This window comes from Pinus tabuliformis, chromosome 3_2, assembly GCF_031772625.1.
Source record: "Pinus tabuliformis cultivar Carrire ecotype Pingquan chromosome 3_2, CPIR1, whole genome shotgun sequence".
Lineage (NCBI taxonomy): Eukaryota > Viridiplantae > Streptophyta > Pinopsida > Pinales > Pinaceae > Pinus > Pinus tabuliformis.
The window spans coordinates 250,950,926-250,968,848 of record NC_142302.1 but is presented as its reverse complement, the minus strand read 5'-3'; the positions used below and the strand labels follow the sequence as shown (position 1 = coordinate 250,968,848).

The 17,923-nt window shown below is 35.5% G+C and overlaps 1 protein-coding gene across 1 annotated transcript; it reads left to right on the top strand.

Annotated features, from left to right (window-relative positions):
• Positions 1-9,450: 9,450 nt before the first annotated feature.
• On the top strand, positions 9,451-14,535 carry LOC149180626 (uncharacterized). Its single transcript, XM_089418206.1, has 4 exons — positions 9,451-10,041; positions 10,446-10,681; positions 13,278-13,839; positions 14,091-14,535. Exons 1-4 carry the CDS (start codon positions 9,935-9,937, stop codon positions 14,230-14,232), a joined length of 1,047 nt encoding a protein of 348 aa, XP_089274332.1. The 5' UTR covers positions 9,451-9,934; the 3' UTR covers positions 14,233-14,535.
• Positions 14,536-17,923: the final 3,388 nt, after the last annotated feature.

Sequence of the window (17,923 nt, the reverse complement as noted above, 5' to 3'; positions counted from 1 at the left end):
AAAATTATTTTACCTGAGTCATCCCATTGCTCTCCTGGTGGAAGAGCCATGTCTGGGTCTCCACGATAATCCATCCCAGCATAAGGAAAATCTTGAATCACAAAAACTTGGTTCTCTAACCAATGAAAATACTCAGGAGGAAATCGAACAACCTCTGAACCCTCCTCAGGATGACATGGCATAACTGCAACCCAACGCATCAGCTTGGGCTCTCGGGGAAGTCCAGCTTCAACGGAAAGATGTTGTGGGACCAACATTGGGACCCTCTCTAGACCAAAACTCACAACCAAGAAACCATATCCAAAGTTTTTCAGTTGTCCGTTCTTTGCTCTAGTCAGTTGGCCTTTTACATTAGCCAACACAACTTCACACCAGTTGAAGACGGTGCCCCGCTAACAGTCTACTGCCATTCGCATTTGGGATCCGGTGGCCATATGCAGTGCTGCGCTTCCGCAGAGTCTGGTGGCAGTAAATGAAATTACTTTAAGTTCAGGACGGGAGATGGTTTTGATATCAATCCCCTTTTCCTTGGTTTGGTCATTACAAAACTCTAGCCAGAGGCTATCGACATACTGGCCACCTGGCCTAGTCCCGAATAGAGTCAATTGTTCACCTCTCTTGGGAAAACCAGTCAAAAAGTAAATTTCCTCTGTCTCCATTTCGAGCTGGTGGCCACCAATAATAAAACACTGGTCTTGTATATTCCACATGTCCACCAGCCACTGCAGAAAGTCTACTTGGGCCCTCATGCCAGGTATGGCCCAGAATTTAAATAATTGGCATGCCTTTAATGCATCTATTGAAGGTTGATGATTAATTGTGGCAAGGTCCACATCTTTGTGCTCCCGTTCCCACCAACTAAGCATGGTATATACCCTACATTGAAAGAAAAGGAGGATTAAAACATTTTAAATCAAAGTTTTTGGGCGGAAATTGAAGAATTTGAAACTGTAAAACCTATGCCACGGGGACCGCACTCTCCAGTTAGAGACAGTGCGTAGGTCCACACTTTGCTCGAATAGCAGGTGCAGGCCCCTGGCTCTTTCCTATGTAGGAAAAAGTCTGGGTCCGCAAGTTTCGCATGCTGCACCTGCGGACCCCCGCGAGCGGACTTTTAAACAAAATTCTTCCTAAAAATCAAAATAGAAACCTAAAAACAAAATTAAAACGATTGAAATGCAAGAGTAAAGTGATGTGGATTACCTGGAGGTGATGGTGTTCGATTCCAACGGGCGGATTTCCGCAATCTTCACGAGAAGTTTCTTACCCAAAAGCTCTCTTTTCTCACTCTAAAGTCAAACGGTAAAAATGAATTTACAAAATCACTTTTTATAAGCTTTTTTGAATAAATGAATTTTTAATTTGTTTATTTTTCACTTTAAAGAGGTAACTTTTTGATGCATTTTTATTTATTTTTAAACAGGTATGAGTAATGTTTGAATTTTTGTGCAGAATATCAGATTTTTCAGGAAAAATTGATCATTTTCGACAAAAAACATTATAGTCATCTTTAAGCTCTTTTCTGACTCCTAAAATATGAAAAGATTGTCGAGTTTTTCTTTTTAAGCTCGTTAAAACAGAATTAAAAAAACGGTCCACTTACAGCTCTTTTCTGACCGTATAAACATGAAAAGATTGTCGGATTTTTGTCGTTTCAAATTCGATATTGGTTATAAAACGACGTGTCATTGATCGCTTTTTTACTTTTTTGGATCAGAGACACTAATTATGAAAAGTACTCCTTGATCGTAATGGTCAAGCGGTTCTCTCAAGTATTATTTTATACTTTTTCGGGATTGGGAGACACAAATTTACGAAAAAGGACAACCATGGAGTTTTCTTAAGTTTTTCTTCTGACTCCCTAAAATTGAAAAATGCCGAGCTCCTATACTAGACTCGTTAAAATTTAACAGTAAAGGACATGTTCAATTACAAATAGGAACAGACCACTCCTTCTTAGGGTTTGAATTTTAAACTAAGTTGGACTCATCCAAAGGATGAGCTTATAACCAAGCAAATGTTATCCTCCTAAAGCTTGTTAAAAAATAAAGAGGTACTTGCGAGAAATGGTGGGGGAAAAGAGAGAAAAATGAATCTGTTTGTCATACTTTGTGTCTCAGAAAAACATTTAACCACTCTTGAACACGACATTTTTTGTTCACCTGGGTTGGGAAATCCTTTGCCTAACAGTTAATCAAACCATATTGAAAGTCTTCAGCCAGTTTCTGGGTATTAGCTTTGGGTCAATTGTCACCAAACCATCTGCAATGTCATTCCATGTTCAAGAGGTCAGTGCAATAAACCATTCATTTGCAAAATATCTGTCATCCATCTTGACCATCCCTGAGTCAGTCCTTGCAAACATATTTCTTCAAACTTGATCTATGATTTCGTGTTGTAGGCTTGCCTGCGACGAATTCCTTTCTATCGACTTCAGCTCATTATCTATAAAGATGATCTAGAAATCGTCAGTACCTTGGAATCTACATGCCTCAATGGCAGGTTTCTCGCCTTCGACGATAGGTTGCATCATTGACCTTCGATCAAAGGATTCCGTGACATGTTCGACATCAACACATCTATTCACATTTCATGGATTGTACTAAGTACTTTGAGAGTCATTGACATTACTGGTGGTTTCCCTCACACTTGTTAACAGTTTACATCAATGACTGGTAATCAAGTGGTTTCTACCATGTTCGACTTTGACACATTCATTCACATGGATAGAATCATACTATTTCGGGAAGTAGAAATCAAGACCCTAGATCTAGTTTCCACCATCCAGGCTACAAGGAATTTTGTTATTCATTATACAGTGGACTATTCATAAACAGATGGTTGCACCCATACTGTGTCTACATATGTCTATACTTGTGATGTATTACAAGATCATTCCTATATCATAGCAGTTTAGTTAGTTTTCTAGTCAGTTTTGATCTGAGTATGGGAATGCCTACCTTAGCGATGATATGTTCTCATATATATATTTTATATTGAATGTTTTTACAGGTTCCAACCAGGCTCTCCACAGGATGATCCTCGAAATGATAAAGTACTTCACTCTTCTTAGATGACAAATGCTATCTATTACAGACTTCGTACTTTAGGGGGCAATCTGTTGCACAAAATATTGTCACTATGACATTCTGCAATCAGTGTGAGTCTATCACCACTCATACTTTCCTCCTATGCAAGTCTTAAACCTCAGCTCTTCATGTCAAGCCTTAAAAATGAGAGAAAGTACTTGAAAATCTCTAAAACTCTGGTTTCGCACTTTCTCTTAGCATTACCTGCGGTCCCGCATCCCTTGGTCATGTCCCCTGCGGACCTGCCTACTCTGTCTCTAAAGGAAAGGGTGCGGACCCCTGTAAAAGTAAAAAAGGCACAAGTTTATTATTAAAAACTCACTTTGGGTTAATTCTGGACACTTCTAGAAGTAATCTTGAGGTGGAAAGTTCGCTCCTAGGTGGTTCATGCATCCCATAACTAAAGGAGCTAACCCCTTGATGTGAGGAGCTTATCCCTTTGAAGGAGGACTCTATCCCTTTGAAGGTGGACCTGGTAACTTCCTTCCTCTGCACTATAAAATGAGGCATTGGGTTGGTTGCTAGGGAGGTTGAAAGCTTAATATTTTTGAGGGAAAATGATGTTGGAATTTAGACTTCCTAATTGAGCTTGAGAGGAGAGATTACATACCTTTTGATCTCATTGGGGAGAGTGTGAAGCTTGTCAAAGTAGAGGCTATTCTTGCTGGACCCTGGGAGGAGCTTGTACAGCATCAAGGCACCAAGGTTGTAAATTTCTTCTTTGTTTAAAGTTAATACAATCAAGTTCATTTTTCTCAATAAGCTATCTTCTATGGTTTATTTCATGAATTCCTTGATCATGATGATAAATATGGTTTATTATATTGGCTATGCAGGTGTTATTTGATGTGTGCTTGTTTGTGTTTGTAGGTTCTTTAAAAGGAAGCTCATTTGGATGGTCGAAGCGTGGCTGCCACAAACTAGCGTTGGACTTGAGGTAGGGTCTAAAACATCTCTTGGCTTTTATTTATAAATCGCAATATTTAGAGAAAGATAGAATTTGCTTGTCTTGCTTGTCGCTAGATATTAGTAGATACTAGGGAGATCGGTCTTGTCCGCAAGAATGATTTATCCGACCGACAACTTGGAAAACCAGACTAGTAACATAAATACAAAAGTTTGAAATTGTTCATGTTGTTCATAATCTGAGGATCTGATAGTGCAAAAATTGCTAGTGTACTACATAGAAAACATGAAATAGAGTGGAAAACGTATTAAAACTAATGAAAAATAAATTTTTGGTATGGAATGGTGCTTTGTATCCTTTGATTTTACAGGGGTGTCCTTTGGGCCTAGTAGTTAAGGCTTTCCATATGAGTCTGATGTAGAGGGATCCACGTTTGTCATCCTTTTGGTTAGAAGTGTTATTTTCATTTTAATTATGTTCACTTCCTCCATGATTTTTGTCATGCAAATGATAATTTCCTGCTAAGTATCAACCTTGTTTGTGACGTTTATTCCCGTTACGGTCTGTATATGCCAATATGGGTTGATTATTTCCATGTAAGAGGAGGCTCTAGCTCTGGTAGAGTTCCCAATGTCTGGGATCCAATCTCTAGATTCCTGGTCCACATATGTGTCAGAAATGTATCTTTGAGATTGTCTTACTCATTCTTCTCCATCATATATTGCTCTTTGGATACCCGCAGGGAAGATATCCGTATACCTATTTATATTATTGGTTGAAATGAGTAGAGCCGTTAAATCGGGGAAATATTTGTGGCTTTTCTCTATTCCCCTGAGTCTTATTTTATACTATTGGTTGAAATGAGTAGAGCCCTTAAATTAGAGAGATTCTATGGATTTGCTTCTAGGATTCTCTAGATCAATATCCTCATCCTTGACAATTACATTCTTGCCTCTTGGAGTTTGAGTTTGAAGAGACAAGTGAGAGAACCCTATTAAATTACCGACTACGAGTTAATTAAGGCATGTACATATTGTACCAAGACAAGCATATTCATAGATAAAATCTATTTAATCAGTAAAGTCAATTTGGGAATTAATTGTAAAATAACCCATAATATATATTAAACAATGTCAAAAGGGGTGTTTCTTAAGTACAAAAAGTATCATATTTAAGATAGACAATGTGGAGCCCCATTAGGGGTAAGTTTAGGTTAGTCTTTCAAATTCATAGGGTATGCAAGTTTGTGTGACAAATGATATGCCTACTTGGGAATATGAGGCTTGGAACCTTGGCCTTCAGTTAAGCCAATAGGCTTAAGCCTGATACTAAAAGTCAAAAAGATCAGCAAAGTTGCACTCGCACTTCCTCGAAGTTGTGATGTGTATTTTCAATGTCTATTGCAGTCTCTTGTGTGGCTCTTATACTAGTTACAATATAATGTAATGTCAAAGATATAGGAAGGCAATAAAACCATATGTAAACATAATTAAAGTTAACTTTGAGATGAAGTTCCTTAAGGGGTATATATAATAACAAGTAATAAATACTAGATGAAGAAAATAAATAATTGGTTTTAAAATAATAATAAGTAATATATAATAACAATATGATAATAATAATAGTAATATAATGAATAATTAATTTATTATTAAAAAAATCGACCTGGGGTAGCTCAAGTGGTGATGGCCGTGGAATGAAGTCTCACCGAACAACAGATCTTGGGTTCGAATCTTGTGCTACCCTCCTCGCAGGGTGAATAATGGACATGTAAACTCGAAAATCAGAAAGTCCTACCAAACTTACAATATATATATATATATATATATATATATATATATATATATATATTCTAAAAATAAAAAATAAAAATGGGAGAAATAACCAAATAAAAGTTGTAATAAAGATGCTTAATCTAGTTAATGGTTTCACAAAGCTTTTTTGCATCGATAGATATGAACAAAACCTATTTAATAGTATGGAAAGGGTAGATATCAATTAGAAAAAACAAAAAGAGCCTAATGAATTTACATTCATCTAAATTATACTTTTAGGTATGGTTGTCGTGATTTATTTTTCATGTTAATTATGTAATAAAAAACAAAATGCTTAATTATGTAATAAAAAACGAAATGCTATTTATTTTTATTTGTATAAAATTATGAGATTGTGGCTAAGATTTATTTTTATTATTTTTTAAATGTGTGGGACATTAAAATTTAACATAAGGGAAGTCTTTACATGAAACTTGTTGAGAGCGGAGAATGTACACAATTTTTTAAAGCAGGTTCGTCTTCAATATGTCTTTCATAAATTTACTTAAGTGCACTTGTTTCAAAATTTTGGCCATCTTTGAATGATTGTATAAACCCAACCCATGTGATTCATATTTTATTAATTAAATGTAATGAATTAAAAGTGGATTTCATGTTGAATTAATTTGTACATCTAAAATTTAATTTTTGGTATTAAATTGAATATTATATTAAACTTTTAAAAAATATTTTAAAATATATCAAATTTTAAATAATATATTTAAAATTTCAATTCTAATTTAAATTATACATTCATATCATGTCTAATTTTTATAATTTAACTCTTAAAATTTTTTATTATTGTTAAATTTTATTATTAGTTATTATTTCCATTTTAACTATACACTATATAATATAGAAATTTAAAGGGAAATGCTAATCAAGTAAAAGTTAAAAAAAAAAATGTTTTTAATGTCTTTATGACAAGTGAAGCCTATACGCAAAGCTTTTTGTATGGATGGATACGAACAAAAACTATTTAATGGTATGGAAAAGGTAGTGATATCAACTAGAGAAAAAATAGAACACAATAAAAATACATTTATCTAAATTATAAGTGAGTTGATATTTGTAACTTTTAGATATGACTTTAGTGGCTCATTTTTCATGTTAACTATGTAATAAGAAATAAAGTGATATTTACTTTTATTTTTGTAAAATTATGAAATTACAACTAAGATTTTTTTTTTGTTATCTTTTAGACATTTGGGACATTAAAATTTAACATAAAATGCTTTTAGATGAAAGTGGTTGAGGAGTGACTGTTATAAATTATTTAAAGCATGTTATTCTTCAATAAGTATTTCATAAATTTACTGATAAGTGCACTTGCTTCAAAATTTTCACAATCTTTAAACTAATATATTAGTCCAGAAAATATGATTCATAATTTATTAACTAAATATACTAAATTATAAATGCATTTCAGATTGAATCAATTGAAAAACCAAAAATTTAATTTTTAACATTAAATATATTTTTTTTGTAAGCTACGGTGTGTTCTTTTCTGTTATATACAACCACAAAAATATACAATCGCTGGTCACCTCAACCCGCCCCGAAGGGAAACCGGGTCTGTTGGTCACCAAGAGTCTGGGGTTATCAACTTGTCAACTTAGCTGGTGCATCAAAATGTTTAAAACTAGGGCAACACCCTATCTACTTACTGTATCTATATACCTATCAGCTATTATAGTTCAAAAGACTTGCTCACAAAAGCTAATTCTCTTATGCCTAGAAGAGAAATCAAATGAGAACATAGAAAAACAGTTAATCTACCATGAATTCTTGCTTGATTTCCTCCTCATGCTGTGCAGTGGTTATCTTCTTCAGCATGCCGCGGATTTCCTCCATTCCGTTGTCCTGTTTCTGGATCATGAGCTGCAGATTGTTCATCTCCCTCTTCAAATTCGGTAGACCTTGAGCTATCTCCGTCATCTCTTCGACGACCTGCTCCATGGCTTTAGCTAACAGGTGTTTCACCACCCAGTACATGTGCAATTCTTGCTTATATAGCAAAAGGCGCCCTCTTATATTCCCAGGGTTCGTAAGGAGAATGCTCCATTCCTCCATTTCTGGATCAGAAACCTCCTCCAGGACTTTATCTTCTAGAGCATCTATAATCTTTCTAATCTCCTCGTTGGTTCCTTTGGTGTAAGTTCTCTCTGCTTCCTCAGCAATCTGCTCAGTGGAACTACGTCCTCTTTTCTGTTGGTTAGAAACCAGTGTCTCAATTTCGTAACGGTCCGCTTGCCTCATTCTCCCTCGCCCCCTGCGCCTTCTGCCCTTTCCTCTTCTGGACGGTCTGCCCCTATTGCTCCCCCTGCTACTCTGCCCCACCTCGAAAGTCACCTTCGCCATGCACTCTTCCTTCCCGGTCTCCATTTCCCCTTCCCTGCAATTTCCTTCTTCTTCCTCCGTTCGCTCCTGCTCCCTCCGTATGTTCCTCACCTCTCCATCCCTGTACAACCTTTCCTTCCTACCTCCCTCCACCATAACTTCTTGCCTTCTTCTGAGCCGATACCCAAGGTCTCTCTGCCAAACTGCTTCACTCTGCGCCACCTTTCCAGTCTTCGCCTTGTCTGTCTTGCTATCTTCCCCTGCTCTTATAGATATGCCGCCACCTACCCTTTGCTTCACCAACTGATCGCCGTCGTTCTTCTCCCCTGTCATTTCCATAATTCTCCCGGTTCCTTGTCTTGGTTTTCGATCTCCTTCGCATGTCGTCGCTACAGACCTTAATATGATTACCCTGAGGTGAGGCGTATGCTGCCATGTACTGCACCCCATCATAACCTTGTGCAATTTACCTTTCTCCACCCCTATCGGGTGATTTTTAACATTAAATATTTTATTAAGTTTTAAAAACTATTTAAAAATATATCATTTTTTGAATAATATATTTAAAATTTCAATTCTAATTTAAAATTATATATTCATTTCACATTTTATTTTTAAAATATACTTCTTGAAAATTTATTGTTCTTAACTTTTATTATTAACTATTATTTTTATTTTAACAATACACCAAACAATATAGAAACTTCCTATATAGAATGTTTCTTTTGATAGGTAATACTTTAAGAGAGTAGAAATCAATAACCTCACAATATTCATGTTTACATGAAAAAACTCATATTCATATTTCCACGAAGAAAACCTCATAACGATTGAGCCTTTTTCTATACCACGATAACTCAATTGGTCTTGAAATTTCAGATTATGTCCAAAGGAAAAATTGGTATAGACTTCTCATTTGGCCCATCAGAAAACAAGAATGCGAAATCATTGGTTTTTGCCCCCTTAAAACATGACCCCATTCTAGAATTTCACAATTATGGTTGAACCACCTCCTTCAAACATGACCCAATTCTAGAATTTCTCGGTTATTGTTGAACTAAATGGCCTGAAAAAACAATTTGATAATTGCCCTTGGAAATAGTGCCATGTTCCAAAGTAGAACAAATATATTTTTTGAAACATGATGTCAACCACTTTTACAGGTCCAACCTTTTGAAATCCTAACAGATCAATAAGGTTCTTGTCCATCTGTATAGCTTGCTACCACGATGCTCGCCGAGATTGGCGAAAGCAGCTAACAGTGAGGATGCGCCGACGACTTCAACTGCACTGCACCCATATTTTTGCTTACACTTATGCACGTCTCCATAATATATTTGTCCGCACTAGGTCTCATGGTGGCCACGATTATTTGCGTGGGATATCCACCCACGTAGCTTCCCCTGAAACCATGGGGTTTTTGATAAAAGTAAGGAACAGTCCGCGTGAAGAATAGGCGAATACCAATGCACCTGCACTGCCGATGCCTAGGGATTACAATATTTTGAACAATTTTGAGAGGATTATGACGGACACTATCGGCACATCACTTGCATTAGTGTATAGCACGTTGTGCATTGATAAACTTGGGGGCCTTTTTCCATGTTTAAAGCAACCAGACTGTGTGGTGGCTGCTTCCATAATCAATCTCTCATCTCTAGATAAAGGCGGCTGCCCTGCAATTGCATTGTCAAGGACAACATAAATAGAGGATTCATTCATTGTTTCTGCCAAGCCTTATTTCCTCTGATACTGAAGGTGTTATATGCATTTCAATTAATACCATGGCAATCATATGGACATTGTTGGTTTCTACTCTGTTGATGCTTCTGCAGCCTCAGATTGGTCATGGATGGAGAACTCCAGCTTTGACACCACCAGATGGTAACAGGTACTTATATTTTACTAAGATTAAAGTGAGGATTATATTGGTGTTAGTGGCAGTTAATTATCATTATCATATTTGTAATGATATAAGTTTTAGTGGTGGTTAACCACCATCATTATAATCTAATCCAAGTAAAAGACAATATTAGTTTTAGTGAACTTAACCATTATCATCATAATTTTAATTCTGATCATATTGATTTTAGTAACAGATAACCATCATCATAATTCTAATCTTATTAATTTTAATAGCCTTTAACCACCATCATCATCATAATCATAATCCTCTCTGATGTAGGAAAAAAATTATTTTATTTTGTTCCGATGAAAGCAAGCAATTTCAAAACACAGCCAAACAAGTATTCAGATCTTTTATCTAATCTGTAATGGTGGGTTTTGTTTCTGTAGCCTGAAACTGAAAACAAAGGCCTACAATGGAAAGTATGTCTATACGTGCCAGAACCTCCAGTGGATTCCCGTTAAAGCCACTGCAACTCTTGTCAACATTTCGGATAACGCGCAGAGTTTTGGGAGGTACTCTCTAGTGTATCGTCCAGGCAATCCAGACTTCTTAGGCATGTGGTATCTTGACAACGGCGGTAACGAAATGGCTGAATCCGGGAAATCAATCAGCGTTGTGGCGGGTACTTTATCTTTATCCTCTGTTAATTAACCGGGGAGATCGTTATTTCATTTTGTTTTGGGAAGAGTTTGGAATTCACAACAGTTCAATCCTTTGATATCGCAGCATTTCAATCACATTTTGAGATATTTTTAGAATTTACAATTATTATAAATTTTGAAATATCTCCCAAATCTACTATCAGAATAAACTTAATCAATATTTGTATAGAGATCATAATATAGTACAGATTTTGATTGTATTGATAATGTTTGTTGCTTAAAAATAATTTACAATTTAACGCAAAAACTTTTTTACTAATTGATAAGTCTTTTTTATGGGTTTTCTTAATTAGTTGAGTTGATTGATTGTTGTATGAATTTAACAGATTTTTCTTTTGAAATTTATAGGAAAGGAACAGAATATATTAAACAAATGAAGAAGCAATTTCTCTAATAAACTATTTTTAATTTAATAGACATTAAAATAATTTTCTAATTTTCTTTCTTTCTATATTATAATATTGAAAAAAAAATAGCTACTTTAATTTAAAATACGAAACTATTTATAATTCATATTAAATTTATTGAAATAATTTTAGAATTATTTTAACCATTAAATTGTAATAAACTTATTAAAATAAATTTTAAACCATAACCTTTTTTTAATTCTCCCACATTCATTGTGCTGTTCGCTGCTCCAGCATATTGAAATAGTTTTTTAAATTTTAAAAACTTCTTTTTCTTTCATGACAAGTTATCCCACATTGCTCCCTCCCAACAAAATCCCAAAATAACCAATGAAATTACCCCCTTTCGACCTGAGTTGGCTCTGGATCAAGTAAATGTACCTGATGAGAGCTCAACCTGAATTCCCCCAATCCTATCAGAGGTAAACTCTTCTATTTAGATACTGCTAGGTGATGATACGTCAACCTGACTAGCCTTATCTGATAAGAGGCCAACCTGAATTGTCTATTTGTCAAGCAAATATCTGATAAGATATCAACCTGAATTGGGTGTGTCTTAGACAACTCTACCCAATGAGAATTGGGTGTGTCTTCGACAACTCTACCCAATGAGAGTTCAACCTGAATTGTCTGTTATCAAGCAAATATTTTTAATGATATCACCTTTCTATTTCTACTGCTAGGTGATGATACCTCAACCTGAATTACCTGGTAAGAGCTTAACCTGAATTGGCTGTGTATCAGACAAATCCACCTGATGAAAGGTCAGCCTGAATTATCTGGTGTAGCAAGCAAATAATATCATAATAATATCAACCTTTCAATTTCTACTTCTGAACCTCAATAACCTGATAAGAGCTCAACCTTTGCATCAGGCAAATCTACTTGATGAGAGGTATTTATATTCCTAGGTGATAAAACTTAAACCTGAATTGGCTGGGTATCTAACAAATGTATCAGATGACAGGTCAACCTGAATTTGCTTTGTATCAAGCAAATCTACCTAATGAGAGGAATTTCTAATTTTCTGCTTCTAGGTGATGAGACATCAACTTCTGAATTGCCTGATAAGAGTTCAGCCTTTAAACTATTCTACTGCAGACCTCAAGCTGAATTGGCCGTGTATCTAGAAAATAAAATTGATTAGAGGTCGGAATTGGTTGTGTATCACTCAATTCTACTTAAATTTCATTAAATAATAATATAACACCCTTCTAGAAATTAATGTAACGAGACTTCAAACTGAGTATCAGCCAAATGTATTTAATTTAACTATACCGATAGGCCTGGTCTGGCCTTCAATTTAATTATATTTATAGGCCTTATATGCCTCCAGTCTATTTAGGAAATAGGGTTTTTATAGGCCTTATACCGATAAGCCTGGTCTGGCCTTCAATTTAATTATATTTATAGGCCTTATATGCCTCCAGTCTATTTAGGAAATAGGGTTTTTATAGGCCTTATATCTCTGGTTTATTTAGGAATAGGGTTTGGAAAATTTCCATATTTTATATTCAGGAATATGGTTTTCAGATTAATAATTTGAGAATATTTTTAATGTATACATATGGTTTTCAGATTAATAATTTGAGAATATTTTTAATGTATACATATGGTTTTCAGATTAATAATTTGAGAATATTTTTAATGTATACATGATTCATATTTTTAATGTATACATGATTCAATGGATAAAATCAAAGGGTTACTCAATTTGGGGTTCCCCCACTGAGATAACAAATTCTGACACATAAATATTTTGATGGCTATGATGGCTGTGGACATTTCCCGCAATTTAAAAGCTGTGCTAATTCAATAATGCTACAAACACTCATATTGTGTCGTTTAATTCTGTCTTTGGTGTTAACATATTGTTTACATAAGATATATGGGATTTGCACCTTAAAATCTTGTTATAAATATTTCTGAACTCTTCAACCTTATGCAAATATTATTTTGACAAGTTATAGATTCATAATCCTTTTGAGCAAGAATGAAATACAATTTTACTTTATCTAACTGATTTATTAATCTATGGAACGCTCAAGTTTTGATCAAACATTGAGCTAGGCATACTCTGAAGTTCTTTGGAAATTGAAAGAGATTAATGAGTACTTCTAAATAATCGTTTTCTAAACTCTGGTCACAGGTCAAGGAATCGCTTCCGAACCGTCAGATTATTCAGGCATTCCTCAGGTATTGGCACAAGCATCTTACCATCAGAACTCCTACGCAGTTGCAGCTCAGATCTCTTATATTCAACGCCTATTTACCAAGGGAGGGCTTCCTCCCAGCAACAAAAAGTGCACTGGTAAGGCTACCAAGGACGTAGTGGTTCCCTTCCAAGCCGAATTCTGGTTCTACACACAAGATTTCCTACCTCCCACGGTGCCATCTTCAGTTGCGGTTCCCTCCAACAGCCGGATGGTCATGGGGTTCTTCTGCAAGGGAGTTGCAGTGTACACCTACAATGGCACTGCCTGGCGCAGAACTGATTTCCATGGGAAGCTCTTCAATGTTCCTGGTGGGAACTACTTAGGAACCTATTATGTGAAACGAACACCAGATGGAAATGGTGGGAACTTCTGCCTGGAGACCATAAATCCTTATGCCTGGTCAGTCACTGCAAAGATCGAAGGTCATTCCACTCAAGTAGACCCAGATTCTATACCCTGGTCTCTATTCAATGTTACTAGCAGTAGCGGAAACACGTATGCCTTCTTTCTCCCAAACCCTCATCATTCCATTAATTTACTGTACATAAACCCTCGTCAATCCATTAATTTACTGTACATTTGATGTTTTTAGGCCAGTGAGAAGTAGTATGTAGAATCTGAACATTACAAAATGTGTATGGTTTCCCCTGTACATGTTCCGCTTGTCTGGTCTGGCATATCTAAATTGTGGGCACAATGTTTTATATCTTACAGACAAATAATGTATCATTTGGCTTGATTTGCAGAACGCTGTTGGGACCTTACAATTATTTTCAGATGATCGGTTGCAGAGGAGGGCTTCCACCCAAAGCAGAGGATTCCGCACCAAAAGGGGCAACTTACACATCGGTCTTCACCAACCAATTCTGGATCTACTCTCCAGCTTAACAACTCTCTCTCCTCTGTAATATTATCTGCAACAAATGTCCATGTTCGTCCATATTATTATGTTAAGGTCTTCTTTCTCTGTTGAGACCAGAATAAGAGGTCTTTTAGACCGGATATTCATTGAAGTAATAACAAAATTTCGCTGAAAAGGCAGTATTCTGTAGATGGCTTTCGATGTCGAGCTTTTTTGGGAATGGATTCAAGAATGTCCAGAAGGGTATTCATCATGTTCCATAGCTCCACAGAAGTGTTGTGTACTACTAAGATCTAGATTTGAAATAAAACTGAATTTTGAATTGGAAATTTAGTTCAATATACTCTCAGGGATCAGCCAGTCTTGGAGAGGAATTATGTTCTCCCAAGTCCAGTTCAGTTTTTTTTAATGTTTAAAGCTTTAACCTAAAGTTGAAAGTGATAATTGAAATCTATATTAAATTATATAGTTACGTTTATGATAATAATAAAAATTTAAGTTCATGGCAACACCTTTTTGTTGGTCATACACTACAAGAGATCAAGCATCGATTTAATTGTTAAAATTGCAGTATATTTTTTGCTTCTATTTGAATTTGAATTTGTATGACTTTTTTAGGAGTAAATACATATTATTTTAATATTAAAAAAAATTATGTTTTATTTAAATTTGAATTTGTTCGTAATCTTTTATGAAAAAACACATATTATCATAATATTAAAAAATTATAGTTTATTGTTGATAGTTAAAATGGTTTTTACTCACTTTAAATTCCCAAAAGTGACATTTACTTAATCTTTTAGGAGGAAATGCATATTATCTTAATATTAAAAAATTATAGTCCAATGTTCGTAGTTAGGGTGGTCCCCACCCAAGTTCAATTTTCACCTTTGGTTAATATCAAATAATAGAGGGTAAACTCCATGTTCTCACAAGTGACATGTTGGCTTGTTGTGATAAGGCTAGAAGGGTATACACACCCTTCGTTAATGTCAAATAATGATTGATAGTTAAGTTGAAATAGTTGATGATAGGGTTTTATGTTAACCACGCTAGTTTTGGGTACTTTGGTTGTTAAGGCAATAGTGAATTAATGTATAGTGGCATAGTTGATGTGTGGTTAATTAATGTTAAGGGTCAAACTTATTGAATAAGGCGTACTAGTTAGGTGGTACTCATTAATGAATGTGGTCATTATTCATGTTGGTTCCACTATGTTGAACTTATATTTATACTAAGAGTGGGAGTGAATTAGTATAAGAGATCATTTTTACATTTTAAATGAGCATTCATTAATCATTCATTAACTCCAAAAACATTAAATGCATGTAAACTGAAATCATAGTAGACAAAGTTTAACTTGGAGACTCTTACAGGAGAGAACCACAACTTTTTCTTTATAAATATTTGTAGGCACACAAATCTTGTACACACCAACCTACTGGAGACACCATTCTCCTTAGTTGAGCACCAACTCGACAAGATATTGTGTAGGAACCAATCTACTGGAGATGTCAATCTCCTTGGCTAAGCACCAACTTAGCAAGACTTCTATAGGAACCATCCCAAGGTCTTCATTAACAAAGTACTTATGACTTCACCTAAATGCTTCATACTTCTTGCATCACACAACATCATCATACACTTAACCTTCATGCTCTAGTACCTTTCTTTGCTTCATCTCCCAGACATAACTTCAAACCCTAATCAGATTTATCCTTCATACCTCATAGTATCATTCCCCATAATATAATCCCAAACTAGTATGCTTCACAACTTCATAACCCAAAACAATGCACTTTGTAGCATCATAGACCTTAGTGCTTCATAACACACCCTTAACACTCTAAGAAAACTCCTTAGACTCCTCTTATGCACCTTTAAACCCAAGAATACTCCTCATCTCCTCTTGCACATTTTTATTTGATCTTCTTGCTTGGATACCATTCAAATGTATTCAAATGTACTCATTTATCCTTTACTTATAGTGTTTTTGTGTTCACTTATAAAGTCAACTTGTAAAAATTGGTTGAGTTGACATGTACTTTTTGGTTGGGTTAACCTAACAAAATCTTTCATATCTCCTCATCTTTATATGGAGTTAAAGGGAGTTCCTACCATGGATTTTAAGGAGTTATACATTATATTCAATAAGGAGGACATCACTGCCTTCTTAAAAGTCTTCAAGTAAGTTCCCTAGAATTCATTATTTGTCATCATATGAAAAATCTTTTGGAGGAGGGTTACTCTAGCAATATCACATAATTCAATGTCATAAGGGGTGGATGGCTCGCTACATGCATTTCATTCTAATTTGTAGTTGGTTTTATATGAGTATCAATAGGTCTTTAAACCACCCCAAAATCTACTTCCTCATGTAGAAAGCATGATCCTGGCATCCCATTGAATTCCTGAAGCCAATATAACACCCCCATCTACCTCAAAGGCCATCCTAAAGGAAGAAGTATTACTATCATGACTTAACCTCCAATGTCATGTTATGGAAATGGGGTCTAAAAATTTAATTATTTTCCAAACTCCTTGAAACCTAAAATAAACATCTCCATTTCATCTATCTCATCGAGAGATTTCTAGAAATATCAAATTTTCCTTATTCTGGCATCTAGATCAAAATATATGCCCATTTAAAGATCCAACCCATAACCTCTTTCCACATCATCGAATTCTACCACCTCGCACTCCATCTAACTGCCATATCATCCTCCTAACTATTCCACATCATGGTATTGTTTGTATGGTGCCACCATGGCACGGCAATGTGGTATGCCACCTCACCACGTCATGGGCCCCATCGGACCCCAAAATCCTCAGCAAATTACGAGGCCCGATGCAAAACTCTTGAGGTGAGACATGTTCACACTCATGAACTGACGATAATAACGTTGTTTAGCTCCCTAGTGTGCACACAACCACTTATTTTCCCGAGGTGAGACGAACTTCCTCTTGCGTGAATTGATGGGAATATCTATATCTTAGGACATAAATCTATCCTTAGTTTCCAGTGCACCTCGGTTACTCCCACTAAGACACTGAAATGATGTCACTCTGACATCAACTCATCCATGTGGCCTCCTTTGAGAGTGCCACACATCACTCGTTTTAGGGCCACTTGCCCCACCAAAAAGGCCATTGGCACATTCCAAGTGGCAGTCCTCCTGGATGCCACATCACCACTAATCCAAGTCATCATGCTACATGGCTTCGGTTGCACCAAGGTTTGGCCCTTGTGCAAAATCAAAATTTCATGTTATAAAATAATTGGCGCTTTTAAGGTTTTACCATCTCCCGAGGCCCGAGACGATAACCTTCTCATTGCTTGCAGAGAGAGAGATGCAGCCTATGACTTATAGTCATGTGAGAATTAGAGAAATGTTGAGGTCTAAAATGGACCTCCTAAGGAATATTATAAAATAACAGTGGAAATAATAAAACTAGATTAGATTACCTCGTCAACTTTTAGAGGCAAAAAGAAAAACTACTTTTTCATCTCGTATTTTCAACTTATCTCCCTATGATTTTACTCAAATTTTGAGTGGGAGCACTCGTTGTATGTGGAATTTAATTTTTCATCCAAGGAGTACCCAATGAGTGCTCTCACTCAAAATTTGAGTAAAACGGTAGGGAAATAAGTTGAAAATACGAGTTGAAAAAGTAGTCTTTTTATTTTTTTATTTCTTTTATCTTTTTTACCTTTTT